The sequence below is a fragment of the Sitophilus oryzae genome, unplaced genomic scaffold (genome assembly GCF_002938485.1).
Source record: "Sitophilus oryzae breed Bouriz unplaced genomic scaffold, Soryzae_2.0 scaffold_682_pilon_pilon, whole genome shotgun sequence".
NCBI lineage: Eukaryota > Metazoa > Arthropoda > Insecta > Coleoptera > Curculionidae > Sitophilus > Sitophilus oryzae.
Genome location: NW_022147287.1, coordinates 3,176,753 through 3,200,191, shown reverse-complemented (window position 1 = coordinate 3,200,191; position 23,439 = coordinate 3,176,753). Strand labels below are relative to the sequence as shown.

At 34.1% G+C, this 23,439-nt stretch overlaps 1 protein-coding gene across 1 annotated transcript in view; it reads right to left on the bottom strand.

The window, feature by feature from the left end:
• LOC115888043 (nephrin-like) overlaps nucleotides 1-23,439 on the bottom strand; it is a 162,266-nt gene that overhangs the window by 16,676 nt on the left and 122,151 nt on the right. Inside the window, exons 8-9 of the mRNA XM_030907611.1 lie at nucleotides 14,365-14,524; nucleotides 7,084-7,184 (exon numbers count right to left, since the gene is read on the bottom strand). Coding sequence (XP_030763471.1) covers nucleotides 7,084-7,184; nucleotides 14,365-14,524 — 261 coding nt within the window. The remainder of the gene's footprint in view (nucleotides 1-7,083; nucleotides 7,185-14,364; nucleotides 14,525-23,439) is intronic.

Sequence of the window (23,439 nt, the reverse complement as noted above, 5' to 3'; positions counted from 1 at the left end):
GTACCACGGCTAAGGGTATTGCGGCGGGTTGCTGTTGGCTTCCTCCGCGGCTGTTCTGGACGAAGCCCGCAATCCTGGCCGACTCTGGTTCTTGGCTGCAAATTGGGGCTTTAGGCTCCCGTTCGCTCCTTTTATTCCATCATTTATTTTCGTTTCTTCATCATTTTTTTTCCATCTCCTGAGTTGCACACGGTGCCTCGTTGCATCGTTTGCTTCCTGGTTTTTTGTGTTTTGGGATCGGCTTCATCGCTTCCTGATTCCTTATCGTACTGATGAAGCCTGAAGGCAGTTACATCAGTGTACACTAGTGTAGGTGTGGTTATGTGAGTATACGTGTCTACACTGGTGTACACTGGTGTATACGGTTACGAGTTGTTGAGGGCTGAGCCGTTTAATCTTTTTCTTCTTTTTTACACATTTCCCTCACTATTTCTTTCTTGTTCATAAAAATAACATGTAGAAGTATACCGGGTGGTCCGAACTGTATTCCGGAAACTTCGGCAGCATATTCTCCAGATGAAAATAAGCAAAAAAGTTCGTATGAATGTATGTCCTAAAATGTTTAGTTTCGGTGATACAGGGTGTAGAAGTTTCATTTTTATTTAGATTTTTTTCCAAATAATTTCTGAAATAACGTCAATATTTGGATGAAAATTGGTATCTGGGAGTTTTTTGACATGCGAAATTTGATTTTGATGTCAATATGACTCCTAAACGGCGCCATCTACATATTTTTTAACTGGTTTGGAGAGTAATAACTTTTCGTTCGTGCTTGTATAAAACTACTGAGTAAAAAAATATAAATTTACGACGTTTTTTACGTAAAAAAGATCTCTTGGTAAAAATCGCTACGAGTAATGATTCTCGAAATAGTGCCAAAAGTTCAACAGAAACTGTTATATCATAATTTTTTCGTCAAAAAATTTATGATTAATTTAAAAAAATAAAAATTTCCCAAAATTATTATTTCATTCAAATAACTACCTACTCAACGTGATTTTACAACGTGAAGGTATTTTTGTCAATAATGACATGTATTGACTATTTCCATTCTAAATATCTTGAGAACGGTTGCTCGTAGCGATTTTTATCAAGAGACATTTTTTACATAAAAAAGTCACGGAAATGTATTTTTTCACTCAGTAGTTTTATACAGGTACGGGCGAAAAGTTATTACTCTCCAAACCAGTTAAAAAATATGTAGATGGCGCCCTCAACAAATAGGAGTAATACTAACATCAAAATCAGATTTCTCATATCAAAAAACTCCCAGACACCAATTTTCATCCAAATATCGACCTTACTTCAGAAATTATTTGAAAAAATCGAAATAAAAATGAAACTTCTACACCCTGTATCTCCGAAACTAAGCACTTTAGGACATACATTTATACGAACTTGTTTACTTATTTTTATCGGAATATGGTGCCGAAGTTTTCGGAATACAGTTCGGACCGCCCTTATAATATATGAAGAAGGAAGCAAATTAAGACATACATTTTATTTATTTTTATTTGCAGAATATATTGCTGAAGTTTCACGTTAACAATTCGGACCACCCTGTATAATATTTATTAATAATTTTACGTAATTACCTTTTCTACGCTCTTTTGTCCGTTACCTTTACTGTAAAACTTTATATCGCAATGTAGAGAACTAATAAATAACAATTTCCCTCTAAATTCGAACGAATACAGAATGTACTAATAGAAATTTGAGCTGAATATACATAATATGGTAGTTGGGAATTAATTTCCACAAAGTTTAGAGTATCCGTAAAACTTCTAATGTGCAATTACTGCGCCGCATATTAAGCGCTGAGCGCTTTATCAAATGATATTTGTTAGTGGGAAGGACAAAAGAAGTACAGTAGGAAGGATAGGAGTACTGTGTTTCACGAAAATAACAGAGTATAATAAATTATTTTTAGTTCTAAAGTTATAGACAATGGTGAATTATAAAACGAAATATACTAAGTGGAAGCATAAGTGTATACTACTTAAGAATCATGATCATATTATTTTTTATATTATTTCATATTATGTCTTTCTAATAATTAAATCATCATTAATTAATTTTGAATTTTACTATAAAAATATAAATAAAATTGGAAAAACAGTTTTTTTTTAAATCTCGAAAACCGTTTGAGCTAAACAGGTAAAAATTTAGGTGAATTATTTTGATTCGACATCAAATCGATCCCCTGAGTGCGAGTCAAAAAAGCCGCGGGGGCAGATTTCCTATATTAATCGTATATAAGATTTCTTTACATTTTACCATTTCTCTAATGCTAAAATCAATGCATCGTAATCTTTAAACGCAAATATCTTGATAACCATTTCAAACTAAACGAAGAGCACCGTATTTCACCACTATTCAAAGAAAATTAAAGTACTTTCCATAGATGTTGAATTTTCCATGCCAGTTAGTATATTTCGCTTTTTAATTCACACGTATACCGGGTGTTGCATCGTCGGACGGGACATAGAAAATCCCATGTAAATTTTAATGGGGTCAATTATTGGCTTCCCTAATTATTTTAGAGAATAATTCTATTTAGGTTTATTGAAGAGCATTAAAACCCACATTCAAAAGAATAACTTTAGATATTTTTGATTAGCTCGTTTACGAGTTATGGCCGATTTCTTTTTAAATATTTCTCCTTTCTTATGGCCCTATATTTACTTATGAGCACCAGTCAAGGTAAAAGATAACTGTCAAATGAAGTTATCATTTCAGAAATTTGCCTATTTAGTGCTTTATTATTATTGAAAACTCATTCCAACATCGGAAATCTTAAAGATGTATTTATAAATACAAATTAATATGAATTAAAGTAAAATAAAGTAATCAATTACAAGGTTAATTATAATATTATTACAATATTCAATAACTTATTAATTTAGGTACTATTAAATTGTTAGAACTTTAGGATTTAAGAAGATGTTCAAATATTCCTCCATCGACTGCTAGACAATAACCCAGGCGATCATAAAATTCTCTTCTTACATTCGCTAGTTGGTAAACTGAAATTCTATTGCATTCGGCAGAAATAGAATTTTTAACTCGTCTCGATTTGGGTATTTTTGATCCTTGTATATCCTTGATCTACCTGTTTTTTAAATGGCCCCAGAGAAAGAAATCATTTGGCGAAATATCAGGAGACCTTGCTGGCCAATTTACTGTATGATTTAGGCCAATAACGTTTCCGTTAAAACTATTGTCTAAATATTCCCGAACAGCCAGGGTACTATGTGCCGGGCAGCCATCCATTTGGTACCAAACTTCCTGATTTTCCCTAGCGGCATCATGTAAAGCAGGTAAAATATGATTTTCGAGTAGTTCCAAATAATATTCTGCATTTAAATTTCGCGTAAGAAATAATGGCCCGATAATATTGTGTCCGAATATCCCTGCCCAAACATTTACTTTCTGTGGATATTGCGTCCTTGTTTCGACTAACCTGTGTTGGTTTTCTTTGTTCCCATATCGATAATTTTGAACATTGGGTTCATTATTTAAGGTAAACGTGCATTCGTCAGTGAAACATATGTTTTTTTAAAAATTCCCTATCAGTGTTTGCTCTTTCCATCATATCAAAACAAAACGCCTGTCGCCGTATTTCGTCCTCATCTCGTAGCTCTTGGTGCTTTTCATATTTGAAGGAATAGTATTTATGTCGTTTCAAAATACGAAACGCTGTAGTGTGATCTATTCCTATTTCATCCTCAAGTTTCTTTGTGCTGATCTTTCCATCGTTCTCTTCCACGCACAATAAAACTTTCAAGTCGGTTCATTTCTTGCATCTTATCTTTGTTCCTGCCTTGCTTCACATCTGCAGTTATTTATTAGGGTACCTTTGGTCTCAAATCTCTGGATATTCCTTGCGATTGTAGATTTTTCAGTTATCGGTCTATTCGGATACAGAACAGCAAACATGTCCGACACCTTTTGATAACTATTTCCTTGATAATACCATTTAATCATCAATACTTTTTCTTCGGTAGTTTAATTCATGGCTAATATTTTCGATGTAGGTATGAGTTTTTAATAATAATAATAAAGCACTAAATAGATAAATTTCTGAAATGACAACTTCATTTGACAGTTATCTTTTACCTTGACTGGTGCTCATAAGTAAATACAGGGCCATAGGAAAGGAGAAATATTTAAAAAGAAATCAGCGATAACTCGTAAACGGGCTAATCAAAAATATCTAAAGTTGTTCTTTTGAATGTGGGTTTTAGTGCTCTTCAATAAACCTAAATAGAATTATTCTCTAAAATATATAGGGAAGCCAATAATTGACCCCATTAAAATTTACATGGGATTTCCTATGTCCCGCTCGACGATGCAACACCCGGTATACCTAGTAACACAACGTAGGTTCCTTTATGTCATTTAAATTGTTTGTTATACAGTACGCCAAAATACCTCTTCAATTTAGTTTTTTGGGTTTTTTTCATGGAAAATCCATTTTTTTATATCTTATTTTAGTTTTATTGTTATTTTTCGATCGCCATGATGTAGAAATAATCACAAAAATCAATACGCAGGTATTTTGTTTAGGCGAGTGCAATATTTCATTACCAGATTAAAATCAGCTACTGTTTGTTCAACTTAATACTACGTATTTATTTATTAACCACAGATTAATAGTAAATATAATACAACCTAAATTATGGTAATGAAGGGGATACTAATGTATTAAAATATAGAAGTGTAATGATGTGGTATGCATCGGATGTTTCAAATGGGCTTAACTACTCTTTTGTTGATAATACGTATTAAACTTTGTACAAATGTTTGTTATTTGTGGTTGTCAGGGTACAGTAAAATGTTATATCCGGTGATAATATTATTATCGAGAGTATCTCTTAATAATACACAGGGTGAGTCTTAAATAAGTGCAAATATTTTAAATAATAAGTAAATTTTGTTAGTTTTTAGTTAAAAACAAAATTTCTTGATAATATGGCAACATAGGTAGCAGATTAAATTTACAAGAAAGAGAAGCCAGAACAGATTCAGTGGTACTCAAAATTTAAGCAGAAAATCATTTTTTTTGGAAATTTTGAAAGTAAAATACACACACCGGAAAAGTCTAGGGATATTACAATTTTATCCAGCCATCGTCAGTAATTTTATTATTTGCATTTCTGATATAATAAACTTAAAATAAATAAATAGTTTACAGGACGTATTGGAAATAAAAATGCGAAATTTACCGAATTTTTCAAATTTACCTTGATTTTTGTTGAACTGAAAAAAATACACACATTTTTTTTTATTCTAAACTGTGAATTAAAACAAAAAGATAAAACCATTTTTACTTAATAACGGGTATAGCCTCCTCTACTGTTCATTACAGCCCTATATCGTCTCTCCATGCTCCTGATCAGATTGTCGATCTCTTCTTGAGGTACAGCCTGCCACGCTGCATTCACGGCCCGAAACAGGTCCCTACGAGTTCCACGAGGCATACCCATTCTCAAAATTCTTCTTTGGACCGCGTCCCATACGTGCTCGATGGGGTTGAGGTCAGGAGATTGTGCCGGCCAGGGTAAGATGTTTAATTGATGAGCATTGATAAACTCACTTCCCACTCTGGCTGTATGAGGCCGTGCATTGTCATGCATGAGAATGAAGTTTCTCCCAAAATCATTGGCATATGGTAACACGACAGCCTCAAGAATTAAATCACGATATGTGATTCTTGTTAGAAACCTTTCAAGAAAAAGGAGATCGGTTTTTCGGCCTAACTGGACTCCTTCCCAGACCATATGTTCCACCTTGATAAGGGTGCACTTCCTGAACATGATCCAACCGAATAAGATTTTCCGGTTCTCTCTATACCATAAGCCTTCTCGAATCCGGATGAATTCCAAAGCGTCACTCATCCGTGAAGAGAATATTGGCCCATTGTTCATTCGACCACTGAACATGATCTTGAGCGCACAAATATCGTACCTCTCGATTTCCTCTCGTTAAGGGTTGAGCTCTCCAGGGGCGCCTGCTTCTTAAGTTGACTTCTTTTAATCTATTGCGAACAGTGTCAGGACTAACGGTTACATTATGTGTTTCCTGGAGAATTAAACTAAGCTCTGGTGCTATAAGAATCGGGCGGCGTCGAGCATTTAATTGTAAAAAATGATCTTGCTGAGAGGTAGTAATGCGATGTCGCCCTGTGTGCCTTTCAGCAACATCACCACTTTCACGGTAGCGTGCACTTAATCGCGATATTACACTTTGCGTTGTATTTAATGCTCTAGCTACGTCGATTTGGCGCATTCCAGCTTCGAGCATACCCATGGCCCTTAGCATTTCGTCTCTGTTAAGATGTCTACGCTCCATAATGTCGTTTAATACTAAACAGATTTATTTGAATGAATTCTGGCCAGTTAACATAAAAACATAGCCAGTACAGGTTAAATTCTAACAATTAATGCTAGGTCCTTTTTACACATTTGACAAAAAATGCACAAACACTTCTGCAAATATCCCAAATTTAGAAATAACTAATGTGACTACTTCATTTCAATCGAAGTAGAAAGAATCGGCCTACAAATATGTGGTTGTTTATTCAAAACATTTATTTTTAACTTTAATAAAATAATATCCCTAGATTTTTCCGGTGTGTGTATCTCGCTTACTTTGGACTTGGAACAACGATAAAGAGAAAATATGTTTCTGTTATCGAGATCTACCAGCCCTGAAAATATTTGCACTTATATAAGACTCACTCTGTATAACTAAATATAAAATCTTTTGAGCATATAATTACTCTAACATGTAGAAGTATATAATATCTAGTATTAGTATTATCTATAAGTAGAAATATTAAATTAAAATATTCATATTAACAACAGCACTTCCCTGTCATAATAAGTATCTAACAGTTAATTCAATTTAGGACAAACTACCGTATGATCGAAAAAAAAAACGGCGTCAGCGGTGGCTATGAAATGAATATCGCTGTCATTTTATATGTTAATTTATATGGGAAATGTCATCGATCGTCATTGCCCAGTCAACTGGACGCCGTTTTTTTTCGATCATACGGTATTATTAATTATTACTTACTTTTGCGGGAGGGTCGGATTCAATTTCACATACAACATCGACGCTTTCTCCACGTGAAGCCCCCACAACGATGACTTTGTCGTATTTACAAGTTGGAGCGTCTGGAAAACAAACGTTTATTGTATTTATTATTCTGACATTGATTTGCTAAATATAAAAACAAATATGTAGAGTTACACTTGTAAATCTAAGAAGACTGCATGTCTTCAAAAAGCAACTTAAATTAAATATACAGGGTGGCGCCTCTCATACGACGCGGATGCTCCAAGGAGAACGACAGTTTGTATTGAAATGAAATTTTGTGAGCATATAGTTTGATTTAGAGCCATTTTTTAAAAATATAGAGAGTTCTATAGTGTGTCCTCAAAAAAAATTAAACAACGATATTCAATGGGGAATTCATGTCTCTTCAAAATACTATTAAGGTTGCCTACCCCTCAACGGTCCCAAGAGGTGAAAATCAAAAAACTCCAATATATGGGCCACGTAATGAGAGGTACAAGATACAAGCTTCTACAACTAATTATCCAGAGTAAAATAATAGGGAAGAGAAGCATAGGAAGAAGACAGATGTCGTGGCTTCGAAATTTCAGTGAATGGTTCAACTGTACATCAAACGACCTGTTCAGGGCAGCAGTCAACAAAATAAAATTAGTCATGATGGTCGCCAACCTTCGCAAGAAGTCGGCACCTTAAGAAGAAGACCTCTCAACCAAAGATTTTCTTAGATTTTTATGATTTAGTGTGAGTAGATCTTTATTATTTGATAAAATCTAGGGTGGCTGTCAACATAGCTGTCTAATTAGTTCATTTTAGCAACTAGTTATCCGTTTTGTGTCGGTTAAAACAAAAAAACAATCTCAGAAATTTCTTTAAAAAGGAAACTTATCCTACTTCAGAGAGAATTGATATGATTGGTGATTACAGTGTGCATTCATCAATTCATAGAATACTTAAATGCTTCTGATTTTATCCAGTCTGGGCTTTTTTATAGGGATATGTATGTAACTCGACCAACTATTGTCGACAACATGAGAGAAATGATTGTGGCTGTTCTTCGAAGTAGAACACCATGTATGCTTTTTAACATGAAAAGATCTTTTGAAAAGAAATACATTTTTTGCAATAAACAGGATAGGGAGCATTTGATTTCATCTAGTTAATTTTTGTAACATAATTATAAATTTATATTAAGTTTTAATTCTGTGACAATTATGTATCTTTTTATTACAGTATTTTACCTACATCCCTTAATTTTTGTTAAATTAACACAGCCACCTCTAGATTTTTTCAAATAATAAAGATCTAATAACGCAAAATCATAAAAATTTAAATATCTAGGAAAATCTTTATTTGAGGGGTAGAATTCTGTTCTGAATGAAGCTTAAAAGTAACTAAATTACTGACCAAAATTACATAAAAACAATTTCATTTAAAAAAATTGTCCCGGAGTGGAAATGAATAACAAAAAATTAAAACTCTTTACAAAATTACATATTTATTTTTATCCAAACCTAACAGAGGTGTAATAATTTCTAGGACCGTTTTTTTTTCTTCATTTCTCATTACACCCAAAACGAATGGCGTGTAATTTAATAATTCTTTACATAATATCCTAATAAAAAACCTGGCGGACATTTTTAAAACCGGCGGAAATATTTATGGGTTCCTTCGTGCCCGCCGAAAAACATCAAAATGGGAAAATTAAATAAACATAGGAAAAGTGGAAAATTTTATTTAAAACGCTTTGAAAGATTTAAACGCCGGTTAGCGGTTTTATATTTCTTTGTCAAGCTCGTTTGCCAGCGTATTAAATAAAAAATAAACATTCAATTTCGGCGCAAAACGCAGGTGTCGGGTCCGGTTCTATCGAATTTGAATTTAAATTTTGTTTGCGCTTGTTAATTTTACCAACACCGGGTTGTTTTGTGTATATTTGTTTTAAATATTTCTTTTCAATCGACACAGTAGATAATTGGTTAAAATAAACCTGGCGGTACAGTTTTTTTTGTCGAGAAAACCAGTAGTACAGTCAATCTGGCACTTTAACTCCCACCAAATTACCTCTGCTCTCATACTTTGCCAGTCGTAAGTATTCCACTGGAAAAGCTTAAATTAAAAAAAAAAAAAATCATATCCACCAACCTCACCGTTTTTGATAAACTTCAAAAAAATTTGGATTCCATTTTCTGGCTGAACCGTAGGCCCTACAGAACATTTTATGAAACAAAAAATGAGGAAAATTAAATTCTCTACATAAGTAACAAAAGTAACAAACCTCTTAAACCTACGGGGACAAAGCTAGAGGGCGCCAAATTCACTCAAACGCATTTTTTTTTACTGTCGCATATATAACATTTTTATAGTACTAAAAATTAAGAGAATTCAATTCTCTACATTTTCATTTTTCAGTAAAAAAGCTGTAAAACTTACCGGGACAAAATTTTTACTCCGCACACGAAAAAATTGCTTACTACGTTAAAACCCTCGCATCTACATTGCCGAAAGACGTCAGCTGAACGACTAGTTAGTAAGGATGGTAAAGATATATCGATGTATTAAATATATCGATATATTAATGGAAATATTTCGATATAATTGTATCGATGTTTTGCTTTCGATATATTGAGAATATCGATATATTTTTTGCGATAGGAATATCGGAACAAACAAGGAGCATCATCTGTGGTACGTTTGTTATCTATGTGTGATTTTGATATGGTTGTGATTATTTGATTTTTGATTTCTTTTGAATAGAAGGAAATAATCATATATTCATTGATTTTTTTTGTCAAACGTTCATTATAAATAATAATATATAATAGTAATTCATTCAGTCAGGTTCCAGTCAACAGTTGCCTACAATCTGCTACAATTAAAAAAATGGCGCTTCCAAAGAGCAACATTTGGCAACTTTTTACTAAATTCCTATTTGCAAGATTGATTAATCGATTGACTTTTTATTTTTTTCCACTGTAAAAATACAATATGATAAAAAAGGCGTCAGCGATGGCTATGAAATGGAAATGGGTGTCATTTGTCACGGGATGAGTTTCCTACGATATCCTCTGTGGGTATCTCGGAAACTACCGGAGATAGAGAGTAGGTTAAATGGGAAAAAAATTGCAGTTTTGTGGGGTCATAAATATGCGCCTTTCAGATTTTTGAAAAAGTTCGTGGCTTACTAGATATTTCGAAAAAAAAAATTGGCTATTTTAAAAATTGTCCCTAATTCCATTATAATCTATTGTAGACAAAAAATTTTCAGATAAAAGTTGTAGATAATCATATCCCTAATGAGTTAGTGGTCTCCGATTTTTTCTAAAGCCTGCCGTTTTTGACATATGACACAAACATATGTTTTTTTTAAATGGAAACCATAGTTGGCCATACCTTCATAAAAAGCGTCATTTTTTAAGCTTTTCAGCCATATAAGCTATAATATATTTTTTTGACAAAATTACCGAGTTATAGCCAATTCTTATCTGTCTTGACTAATTTCACTTAGTTAGCCATGGAAACAAGTTCGTTGCTGAAACAACATCGCCGTTGTTCTTAGAAATGTGAAACTGTCACATCCAAACTTTGTAAATTAAAATAAACAAAAATTGTAAATATAAATATTTCAAATGAAAAAAAGCGTGTAGGATTATTGGTTCAACTTTTCTTGGCCATACAGTTTCGAGGATACGTTGACCGGTTAACGTTACTTACGTTTTTTAGAGAACGGTTTTCAAGACATGTTAGAAAAGTTAAATTTTGATACTCGCGCATTAATAGAGTGGTTCCAACATGAATTTCATTATGACACACTTATATAGGTTAAAAATTATTTATATCATAATTATGCAGACTCAGGGATAGAAAGAGGCGGACCAATTGCATGGGCGTCCTCGATCACCTGACCTATCCATTTTAGATTTTTTTTATGCCGTATGGTTAACAACAAGGTTTACAAAAGAACTTATGAATTAAGGAACACTCGAAGAGGTGGTACAGGAGAAGTTTAATTAAGTCGACCGGTCCTTCTGTAAGAATAGTTAGAAATTCAGTTTTAAAAAGATGTATTTATGTACTCAAAACAATGGCGAATTTTTTGAACATTTTCTAAAATAACTTAAAGTGTATGTAGTGATATCATTTTTAGTTTTAGTTTGTGTAATGTAAATTGTAAAGAGCCGTTTAATAATACATTTTGTCTTTTTATAAGTTATAAATAATTATAACAAAATAAGAACAACATGCCAACTAAGTGAAATTAGTCAAGAAAAATAAGAATTGGCTATAACTAGCTTATATCGCTGAAAAGCTTAAAAAATGGTGCTTTTTATGAAATTATGGCCAACTCTGGTTTCCATTTAAAAAAAAACAATATGTTTGTGATATATTATGTCCAAAATGACAGACTTTAGAAAAAATCGGAGAATACAAACTCATCAAGGATGTGATTATCTACGAGTTCAACTTTTATCTGAATACTTTATTTCTAAAATAGATTATAATGGAATTAGGGACAATTTTTAAAATAGCCAGAATTTGTTTTTTTTTAAATATCTATTAAGCCATGAACTTTTTCAAAAATCTGAAAAGCGCATATTTATGACCCCACAAAACTGCAATTCTTTCCTCATTTAAGTTAGTTTAGTTTCCGAGATACCCATAGAGAACATCACCCTGTATAAGGGCGCGGTGATTATCATCCCCCTCCTATACAATCTACTTACTCCTAAAAATATTAAATTGTCTTCAGTCGTAGATTTTTGTTGGTCAATGGTACAGTTCAAACTGTATTCAGTTTTATTATTTCGAAAGAAACTTTAGCAATAAAAAGTTTATTTTCCAAGGACCGGCGACTGGTCAATGGCCATCCAAACACAAAGTACGGACTTTGAGACGAAATGTGGGTCAATTCTGCAAGTTCCGATGCAGTTACGTTGACACTTTAATCGACGTTTAGCGCCCCGGGGCGAAACAATTTTCCAATAGTCGAGAAAATATCGAGAAAAGCGTAACGGGATACAAAAAGAGACTAAGCGTGTTAGAGACAAAGAAGTGGATCTTAGAAGAAAAGGAAAACAGGTTTGATATTCTCATATAAAATGCCCTAGTTTGAAAACAATGAAAATAATTGTGTCAATGCAATTTCATTTTAGATTTACTTATTCTTTAAAATAAACACTATCTGGTTAACTATTAATTAATAGTTATTTTTTATACAAGACAATAAATTGGTATTTTATCGTCGAATAAAAAGATTAATTCACGAGCGATGTATTAATTTCGGGAGACGATAATGCAATTTTATCGTCGTGTATAGAACAATATTTTTTTCCATAGCGATTTACGTTTTAAAAAATATTCAAAAATTATTATTTCAAAAATTTATTACGAGTAGAAAAAATATTGTGCTGGGTTGGCGTTGGTTTCTATGTAATTTGACAAATAAATAAAGCTGTCTCTTTAGTTGTCAGTTTTGAGTCAATATTTTTTAATTCTCTTTAGTGTCGATAGCTGATTGAATTGGAGCCATAAATGGCTCAAAACGAAATAAGTAATTTACCAACAGATATTCAAGCTGAGGCGACAAACGCCATATCCAAACTACTTCCATTTAAATCTCGAATAACTTATGAAAAGGAATACAAAAATTTTCAAAAATGAAAGCAGTAATTAAAAACGTGCGAGAAGAAATAAAGTTTTTAACCTATCCTCGCTGTTAAAGTACCATTTAATCTACCCTTGCGCTTAAAGTACTATTTTATCTACTATTTTTGATAGATATAAGGCAATTTTAACAGTTACTATGAAAAAAAAACATTTTTTTTATGTAGAACAACTCAAAGAAAATATAAACGGGAATCAGTAGTCCCAGCATAATCTATAATTGTAAAAAACAAGATATAGGGGGTGTATATCTTAGAGCATTATGTTCATAGGAACTTTTTGTTTTATTTTTATTTGTAGTTTCACGCACTGAAGTTTGATGCATTATTTTTTTACATTTTGCATATAAGAAATTGTTAGCATTGTATTTATAAATTTCAAACCAAAAACTTGGTTAAAATCTGTTTCTTTTTTATAGACGTGAGATACCCTGTATGAAGAATCCACGAAAAACAGGATCTGCGAACTTTGCCCAACATATACAGAGAAGCAAGAAGAAAAAAGTATGGTGGGTGGTCAGTATTCCCCAGAAGCTAAAAAGTAGGACAAATAAACATAATTTCGTTGTATTCCTTCAATAAATTAATGACATCGTACTAATCAAAAACAGCTCTGAAGGTATCTCTAAAGCAGCTCTAAAAGTATGCCTAATATTCTGAATGATTATTTTTTACTGTAAAATTGATCACACACAGTGTAATAATAAAACAAACACGAGATCAAAAAATAAAATAAATATAAACAGTGATTCATACGTTACTGAATTATGACAAAAAAATTAATAAATGTTTTCAGAGTAGTTATAGAAACTTAATAATTTAATATGACATATTGTTTGAGAACTACTTGTTCTGGAGAGTAATTTGTTCCTGTAGTAGTATCTTTAGAGCTAATTTCAGGTTTATGAAGTTGATCGAAGTGTGCTTGATAACAATTGATAATTATGGGACAGTATTAAGTTATGATGAAGATTAGTTCTCTCTCTTAAACTTCCTTAGATAAATAGTTTCTCCGAAAAGTTTTTTACTATACAGGGTGTGTATATGTACTGAGTAATATTTATAGAAAACTAGTATAGTTTGTAATATTATTAAATATTTACATTAAGCATATTACATAATAACGCAGTGGTCAAGATGACTATACCAGGAAACGTTGTATAGTGCCTAAATGTTCTTCGTCGTTAAGCAGTTTCATTGTATAACGTTTTATTCACAGTCCAGAGTTGTCTTTGAATTTTCCAGATCAACCTGTCCTATATTAATTATAGATACTTATATTTTATAATATTTATTCAACAAATAGACCTTTTTATATTATGTCGTTTTAATCGTTAAAGAGAAACTGGAATCTAAGCGACGCGCGACGGGCGCTAGCCAAAATCCTCATTGCTAGATCGCGACATTACTTTTTTAAAATAATCCAAACAAAGAATGTTCTCCAGAGTCAACTAAGAAATTCCTGTTTTAAAACTCAATATATAAAAGCGTCCATCCGAAAGACATACAAGTCACAGCTTTAAGCTCACGTTGGAGCAAGCATTAATAACAGTATCGACATTAAAGCTACAGTAGCGGCCGGATTTGTTTCGTTCAAACCAGCGTTTCGAATACTTACACTGCACTCTAAAATGGAGCTCGTCGCTGACGGTCTCGCCTTCGGAATTCACTACCGAACATTTGTACACTCCCGCGTTCTGTCGCGTCACTTTCTGCAGCACCAGGCTCTGATTGCTGTGAATGATGCGACTAGACATGTTGTGGGGCAGCACGAGGTCCTGAAACAAAGGGGATGCTATTTTAGGTTTCGTTTTTGCTATTTGTCGTTTATTATCGTTGTGTTTTTTAGTAGTTCTTGACCACCACTCTTCTTCCCTCCACTAATCTGATGTCAGATCTCTCAAAATTCGTATTTTGAGTATAAATGCGTTGCATTTACTTAAAAAAACATAATTTACTTTATTCATTTTAGTAATACTAGTGAAGACTAGTATTTCAGATTGTATACTAAGGGCTGGCAAAGGTTAGTTTTGAGTCGAGATTTCCGTATGTAAGAAGAGTACAATGCGTTTATAATGTACAGGGTGGGTCAAATTCGACGCTTTTAAATGGAAACACCCTTTTCTATAGGAGATAGACGAAAACTAATATCGGTGTCTGGAGCTGAATTTTCATTAAAAACATGATGGTGAAAACCGCACATCAATATCTGTTACCGTTTCGGAGTTACGGGGTGTTCTTCAAAAATGTGCATTTTTAACAAATCGCTGTAACTTTTTTGCTATGGAAAATTTTGTATTTCTATGAAAACATTTCCAAAGCACCTTTTTACATAGAATTTAATCATTTAAGTATAATTTTTTTAAAATTAGTAATTTAAGAGTTATCAACGGAAAAATTGGCAGTACCATAGACAAATTTTTGTCTATGATCAGTACTTAAAATTCTAGAGAAGGGTGTATATCATGCGTTCAGTTTTACGATTTACTTAAGTCTCATGATACTTTATTTGTTTATTTATTAACGAGTCGTTGTAATTTTCCCTATATCTTGTAAATTTTTAAGTTAAAGTTAGAAACACTTGCACTTTTGGTAAAAAGAAGTGGAATTGAGTTGGTGTTCGACAGAGGTTGCGTTATTAGAACTCTAAATTCAAAAATGTATATCTCGAAATCCATTAGAAATAATTGATTGTAGTTTTTTTCAAAAACTTTCTTAATATTTCTGCTATATTTTCTTCGCAGACAGTATGTGGAAATCTTTACAAATAAAAAAGTTACATGATTGCTAAAAATTGCTATGCCCTAAAAGTAAATTAACGGTTTTTTTTAAATTTTTGAATGGAAGAAATAAGCCTATCGAATTTTTCTCATTTAAACATCTTGTAAAAGATCCGAACTTCAAAATAAAAAAAAATTAAAAATTAAAAAAACCATGAAAATACCGTTGAATTTTTTAAGCCCTAAAAATCAAAAGGCGTTTATATGGTAATAGCATTTCGATTCCATCTTTGAGAGATGGTTATTATTAATTTTGATTAACGTCATATTTATTGCTGTTCTCAAAGTAAGCCCTTTGCGTAGCATTAAACAAACCCAATTTTGTGCTTTTTTATCATTTTAAATCAGCAAAAAATATGACTAAATTGTTAAAATTTTATCAATAAAAATCTATCTAGGAATGAAAATGGAATTGAAAAATGAAATGAAGACGGAAAGAGAAAACTTTCCGAAACGTTAAGCATTTTTTTCTTTGTTAGGCAAACTTTTATTACTGTAAACACAACTTCTGACAAGCAGCGTCCGTTTAGGTTTAACGCAGAAGTGTTTACAAAAAATAACTATTTTATTTTGTAGATTCTTCTTGCAGTGCAGTGGCGAAAAACCCATACGGATTTTTTTGGATAGATGAATCCGCCACATAGGTATAGGCATTTTTTAAAATGGAATTATATTACCATAGAAACGCGTTTTGGGTTTTAGGACTAATAATAAAAAAGTATTTCCTCTTGTAAAGACAATCCGGAGACATACTGTAGAAGAAATCCATATCATGTCATAAGTAACTATTTTAAAACCTTTTTTTCCGTATTGCGAATTTTTTTTGCTCATTTTTATCATTAGTTTGTCGTATTTCTAGTTTATTTTATAATTGGTTTTATGCATAGTGTATAAATCTGGAAATATATTGTGATAGTTTTTTTAATGCCATTGTATACGTATAGCTGTCAGTATATGAAGAAGATAAGTTGGTCAGCACCACGCTTGAACTGCATTTGCTGTCCTCCTTTCACGCAGTTGAGCAGCTCTGAACTGTTCAAGAACGCGATACTCTCCCTCCATTCAATTGAGTCATAAAGTTCAGAACTGTTCCGCGCCATACGGAGGCACCAGGCTATCGAGCACAGCTTCTTTCAGAACCGTTCTGAGCAGCCCAGGGCGTAAAGCTCCGAAACTTGAAATTCGCGATAGAGGACAGCAATTGCTAACATTTTCAAACACAGCTTTTTTCAAGAGACCTGTATAGTAGTAAGTTCTCCTTTTAAAAGACATTATCGTCATAAATAGAAAGAAATAACTTTGAAATATACATCGGGCAGCTTAACAGCAGCCACAGACAAAGGCACTTGACACTTGAGCTTCATGCCCAGAAATGTTTTTATAGCTCCATATAAGGACACTCAACTGTCGACACAGCGTAGAAATCTCGGGATCTAAAACTCACTTTAGAGTACTTAGCGACGTTTTATATCGGTGTAATAACTGCATTTCCGGTAGCTTTTATTGCTACACTTTGGGGCATATAAATAAAAAGTTTGAGGTTAGAACAAAACGGGATGAATTCTTACTGTACGTTTTACAGGATTATCTTTGTGGTGTAGTGGCTATAATATACAGTTTTATTATGTAATAGCATTATTTGGATTAAATATATAAAAGTATTCTCTCTTATATTTAATATTAATTAAACTTTTAGTTATGTAATCGAGGGCGCAATTTTTAAATTCATTGTTGTCAACCATGCATATATTCGGCGCCGTCCTGACTAAATGGAATTTAAATTTCGCGTTAAGGATTCAGGTGGTACCTCTGCTGTAAAGAATGTCAAGTTGCCGCATCAAGTTAATTTTTAAGTGAATTTCATAAATGATCGGTTTACTACACGTATGTATATTATACCGTGCTGGCAACTGTTACTTTTGGGTCGGCATTCACATGTGTGGAAGTAAATCGCATAGGGATCTTATTAAGTCGGAGTGAGAGAAATGCGACCGACCGACGCGACGCGCGACTGTGTGCTGTTGCGGCGTTGCCGATACGCCTTTCCCTCTCAAGTAAAGTAAAATCACGATCGCAAACCGCTTATTTTTAAAAGACTTTTTTTTCAAGAGATAACTAGATAAAATTAGACATGTTTCTGAGCATCTGAAATGGAATTATAAGGATATCGTTAGGGTGTCATTTTTTTTATAACGAGAAAACGTCAGTAATCGCGATAATTTAAAAACTCAATTTTTTAACACATAACAGGCCATAACTCAAGAACCACTTTAGATATTGAAACTTTTTTTTATTTTCAAGATCGGATATTTTACAATATGTTTACATAAGAAAAATTCGATAAGGTTGTTTTTTCTATTCAAAAATTGTAAACAATCCATCCATTTGCTTTTAGAGCATAGCAATTTTCAGCAATCGTGTAATTTTTTTATTGATACAGATTTTCACATACTGTCTACAAAGAAAATACAGCAGAAATATTAACAAAGTTCTTGAAAAACTACAATCTATTACTTCTAATAGATTTCGAGATATCGATTTTTTGGATTTAGAGTTCTAATAGCGCAACCACTATCGAACACCCACTCAATTCCACTTATTTTTACCAAAAATGCAAGCGTTTCTAGCTTGCACTTAAAGCAATTCAAGCTATAGGGAAAATTACAACGATTCGTTAATAAATGAACAAATTAAGTATCACGAGACGTAATTAAATCGTGAAGCTGAACATGACGTACACCTTTCCCTAGAACTTTAAGTACTGACAGAGGTATTGATTGGGTCGACCGGTCAACTGCGACAAATCTGCTATATCCCCTTCCACGTCTCTTAGCGATGTGCACAGTTTCTCGGTTTATTTCATATGTTTGGCAACGTGTTTACTGTCCTCTTTTTGTTCAGTACATTATAAACGCATTGTACTCTTCTTACATACGGAAATCTCGACCAAAGACTAACCTTTGCCAACCCTTAGTATAAATAAATAGTGTTGTGATACTAAGCTTAAAAATGTTTACTAGCAGATCTTGAAGTCGAACATTATTCTTTTTAGAACATCTTTTAGTGCAAAGTGTACAAAATAGCTTAATAGCCGTAAAATAAACCCATCGCAACTTCATTAGAATATTTTGAACGGGAAAGCGTAGTAATGGCCCTTTATGTCCCTCAAGTGCTGTTAAGGAGGTGAGTTATGTTGATGTAAATAATAACTGTTTATATATTTATAATCCTAGGATTAAGGGAATCTAATCTGTGGAACCAGACTAACTACGGTCACTCGAGGATATTGCCAGTGATAAGGAAAATCATGGTGAACACGAGTCCACATCTACTAGACCAGAAAACGGACTATATGTTCACCAAACATGATTTTGGAGAAAAGATAAGAATTCGCATCCCGACAAGAGTAGAATGGGCAAGCAACCGAGTAATGAACACTTAAGAGATAGCAGTCTACACAGATGCTTCCGCAACTTCAGGAGGCACAGGTATAGGCATCACTCAGAGGAACTAGACATCCGATGATCTTTAAGGCTATCGGATGGCTGTAATGTTCTACAAGCAGAGGTTTACGCCATAAAGGAAGCGGCTAGTTGTATACGAGAGAAAATTGCTGATAGACCAATAGGGGATATAGTGATATACTCTGACAACTTGGCCGCTTTAAGAAGCATCACCATGCAATCGGTGAGATCGAAAACTGTGATGGAGTGCCGAGAAGCACTGTCCTGGCTGCGTCAGGGCGGGGCTACTCTGTGCTGGGTGCCAGGCCACAGCAATGTGGTGGGCAATCAGGAAGCAGACAGACTCGCCAAACACGGGGCCAGGGGAGAGGCCGTGGCAGATGACCCACCACTTGTGACGATCAACACACTGTAGCGTTTTTTAAACCACTACCACTGCGAACGGCAGCTTTTCATCGTAGAGCAGTCGTGGATAAGGTATTTCACTAGAGATAAAATTAATCAGTAATAATTAACAAAAGATATATAGATATTGGGCGCCAGGCATGTACAGAGAAAGAAAACACAGTTGTATATTACTTAAAACTAATAACTATATTTATTCATGATGAATTCTGATGGTAAATAGCATTGTACAATTTTAATAATTATTATAGTAATTATTTGTTGAGTAAAACTATGTATGTAAATAATATTAAATATGTTCTATGAAAAGACTATGAAAAAATACAATGCGTGTAACGTTATAAAAAATATAAGAAAAGTAGCATTACTTTTTTTAAATTATTAAATTTTATGTGGTGTTAAATCTGATGTGTTACTATAGCGCAATAATAATATCTATAGAAAGTAATACTATTACAAGGCGTAATATAATGAAACCTAAAATCTAAATCACATTGTAACTACTGAATCGACATAAATGTTCTTAATAATCTAACCACTAAATATAGTCTGTACGATATTATTTAAACTGTATGTTACTGTTTAAGACTGAAAATATAGAAAATCTAAAACATAAAAACTAGAACGTAAATCTACACTTAGCTGTTCTTTATGTAATCTTGCTTCAAACAGTAGCAGCGTGAGGTGGTCTCGCATCTCTGTACTGTCTGTCGGCGATCCTGTTGGTCAAAACAACAAAAGGGGCCAGATTGAGGACACCATGAATCCTTACAGCCGTAGCTACTGATTAGGCTTAGAAATGGGAGTGAAGCAGCATGGGACTCAAGCTACATTCACGCTGTGGCACTTAGATGTAAGAAAAAATCGTTCTTACTGGGGACACTCGTCCACAGGACATCTTGGACACAGTCCGCACCTTGGAAATAGTCCGTACCTTGGAAATAGTCCGTACCTTGGACACAGTCCGTACCTTGGACACAGTCCGTACCTTGGACACAGTCCGTACCTTGGACACAGTCCGTACCTTTGACACAGTCCGTACCTTGGACACAGTCCGTACCTTGGACCCTAAAAATATGAAACTCTTGTTTAAAACCAAACAAGGTCTAATAAACAAAATAAACCTACCTCGAAATACTGCCGAGGGCTCAATAAATAATAAACAACATGTCCTTTCTTCCATGTGACATTCTGGAGGACAAAAGAAAAGGGACGCCAACGTGCCAGCAAAACACAAATACAAGTTGGGACATCCGTAACTCTACCCTAAAAATATTCAATAATAATATCGAATCTATAAGAGGTAATAACTCATCTTTACCTGTAGCCTCGAAATAGCAGCTGATTCAAATTATACAGCAAGATTTAAATAATCACCATTTCTAAAAGCTGGGATACAACAGAGAGTCAAAACAAAGTGAGGTTAAGCACGGAGAGTTGACAGAAGCGATGTTGACAGCGCGCGCCTCCACAGAATAGTAACAGGGTTGTGTCGAACGATAACAGGGTTGGCGACTAGGGAACGTAAAAATTACGCGTAAAATAAACTATCCGGCCTGAACGAGAGGGAATCCGGTGATGATAGGCCAGACATCATATATTATATATATATAAAAGACATGCAACGAACTAAAAACGTTACAACACTAAAGGAAGCTAGAGGAAATGTCATCGAGGCCAAGCAGCAAGAGACGTGGCACCACCTGAGGACTGCGCTACAGCTCGAAGACTATGGCCAGTGGTAGCTGGCAAAAAGACAAAACAGCTACTAGAGCACAAAAAGGACCTAGTACGCATAATTGTAGGTGTCGTCACTGGAAACTGTCCCACTTGGGTAACCACCTCGTGAGATGGAAAGTTTTCGACGACGACTAATGCAGAGAATGCGGAGAGGAAGAAGAAACCATAGAGCCCTGCTGTGCCACTGGCTGGCACTGGAATACCGACGCTTTAAAACTTTAGGGCAAGGTTCTTTGGAGGGACTAGAGGAAGAAGCAGAAGGCAACATCAGCGACATCGGGAACTTTGCAAAGAGCTGGAAGTACTTTAACGCAAAGAAAGAATGAGAGGAAGGTCTGGTACAACAATACAGAGGTATCGCAATGGGCCCAAGGCCTCCGAGTGAGGGATCAAACATGATCCGAAACCCCAGCAACCGAACCTAACCTAAACTATATATTTATAATTAATTTTTTAATTATTTCTTACTTCTTAAACCTTTAGATAATATCCATATATTTTTTCTCTCCTTTTTCTTGGGTATGATGTTTTTTTAAATAAATTGAAAGATTTTTTTTTAAATTTTTTTTATTTATTTTTTTTAAATTTTTTTTTGTTTAATTTTTTTATTTTTTTTTATAATTAATTTATTTTTGTTTTCCAAAATATTTTGATTAAAAGAAAATATATAAAAGTTGGTAACGCTCTGTTGGTCACGCTTAATGACGTGACTAGCTAAACTATATATTTATTCTATTTATTTTCCTATTTCTATAGCGTCGAGTACAAGATAAAAGATCTGGAAATTTGATTTCCATAGAGCTGAAACGACGTATCAGGTTCCATTTCCTTATTTTCATTCTCGATGAACTGAAAATTTCCCTTCTCGACCGGAAACTATAATGTACAAAATTGATTAAACGCGAGTCTGTTGTTCACTTTAAAACAAACATGTTTGTTCTAGTATAGTCCCGAGTTATGGTAAACTTCCGCTGTAATTAGATCGCGGCCTAAGAAAATACAGAGATAATGGTTCGAAAGAGAATCAGTGAAAAATAAATAGAGGAAAAGAGGTAAATAAAAAGAAATTCCATAAGAGGAATGGAGTAAATTTTGTTCTGATTAAGGTCTTAAATAACACACCGGAAAAGTCTAGGGATATTACAATTTTATCCAGCCATCGTCAGTAATTTTATTATTTTCATTTCTGATATAATAAAATTAAAATATACAAATAGTTTACAGGACGTATTGGAAATAAAAATGCGAAATTTACCGAATTTTTCAAATTTACCTTGATTTTTATTGAACTCAAAATAATACAGACATCTTTTTTTTATTCTAAACTTTGAATTAAAAAAAAAGATAAAACCATTTTTACTTAGTAAAGGGTATGGCCTCCTCTACTGTTCATAACAGCCCTACATCGTCTCTCCATGTTCCTGATCAGGTTGTCAGGTACAGATCTTGAGGTACAGCCTGCCACGCTGCATTCACGGCCCGAACCAGATCCCTACGAGTTCCACGAGGCATACCCATTCTCAAAATTCTTCTTTGGACCGCGTCCCATACGTGCTTGATGGGGTTGAGGTCAGGAGATTGTGCCGGCCAGGGTAAGATGTTTAATTGATGAGCATTGATAAACTCACTCGCCACTCTGGCTGTATGAGGCCGTGCATTGTCATGCATGAGAATGAAGTTTCTCCCAAAATCATTGGCATATGGTAACACGACAGGCTCAAGAATTAAATCACGATATGTGATTCCTGTTAAAAACCTTTCAAGAAAAACGAGATCTGTTTTTCGGCCTAACTGGACTCCTCCCCAGACCATAACTGTTCCACCTTGATAAGGGTGCATTTCCTGAACATGATCCAACCGAATAAGATTTCCCGGTTCCCTCGATACCCTAAGCCTTCTCGAATCCGGATGAATTCCGTGACTCATCAGTGAAGAGAACATTGGCCCATTGTTCATTCGACCACTGAACATAATCTTGAGCCCACAAATATCGTACTTCTCGATTTCCTCTCGTTAAGGGTTGAGCTCTCCAGGGGTGTCTGCTTCTTAAGTTGACATCTCTTAATCTATTGCGAACAGTGTCAGGACTAACGGTTACATTATGTGTTTCCTGGAGAATTAAACTAAGCTCTGGTGCTGTAAGAGTCGGTCGGCGTCGAGCATTTAATTGTAAAAAATGATCTTGCTGAGGGGTAGTAATGCGATGTCGCCATGTGTGCCTTTCAGCAACATCACCACTTTCACGGTAGCGTACACTTAATCGCGATATTACACTTTGCGTTGTATTTAATGCTCTAGCTACGT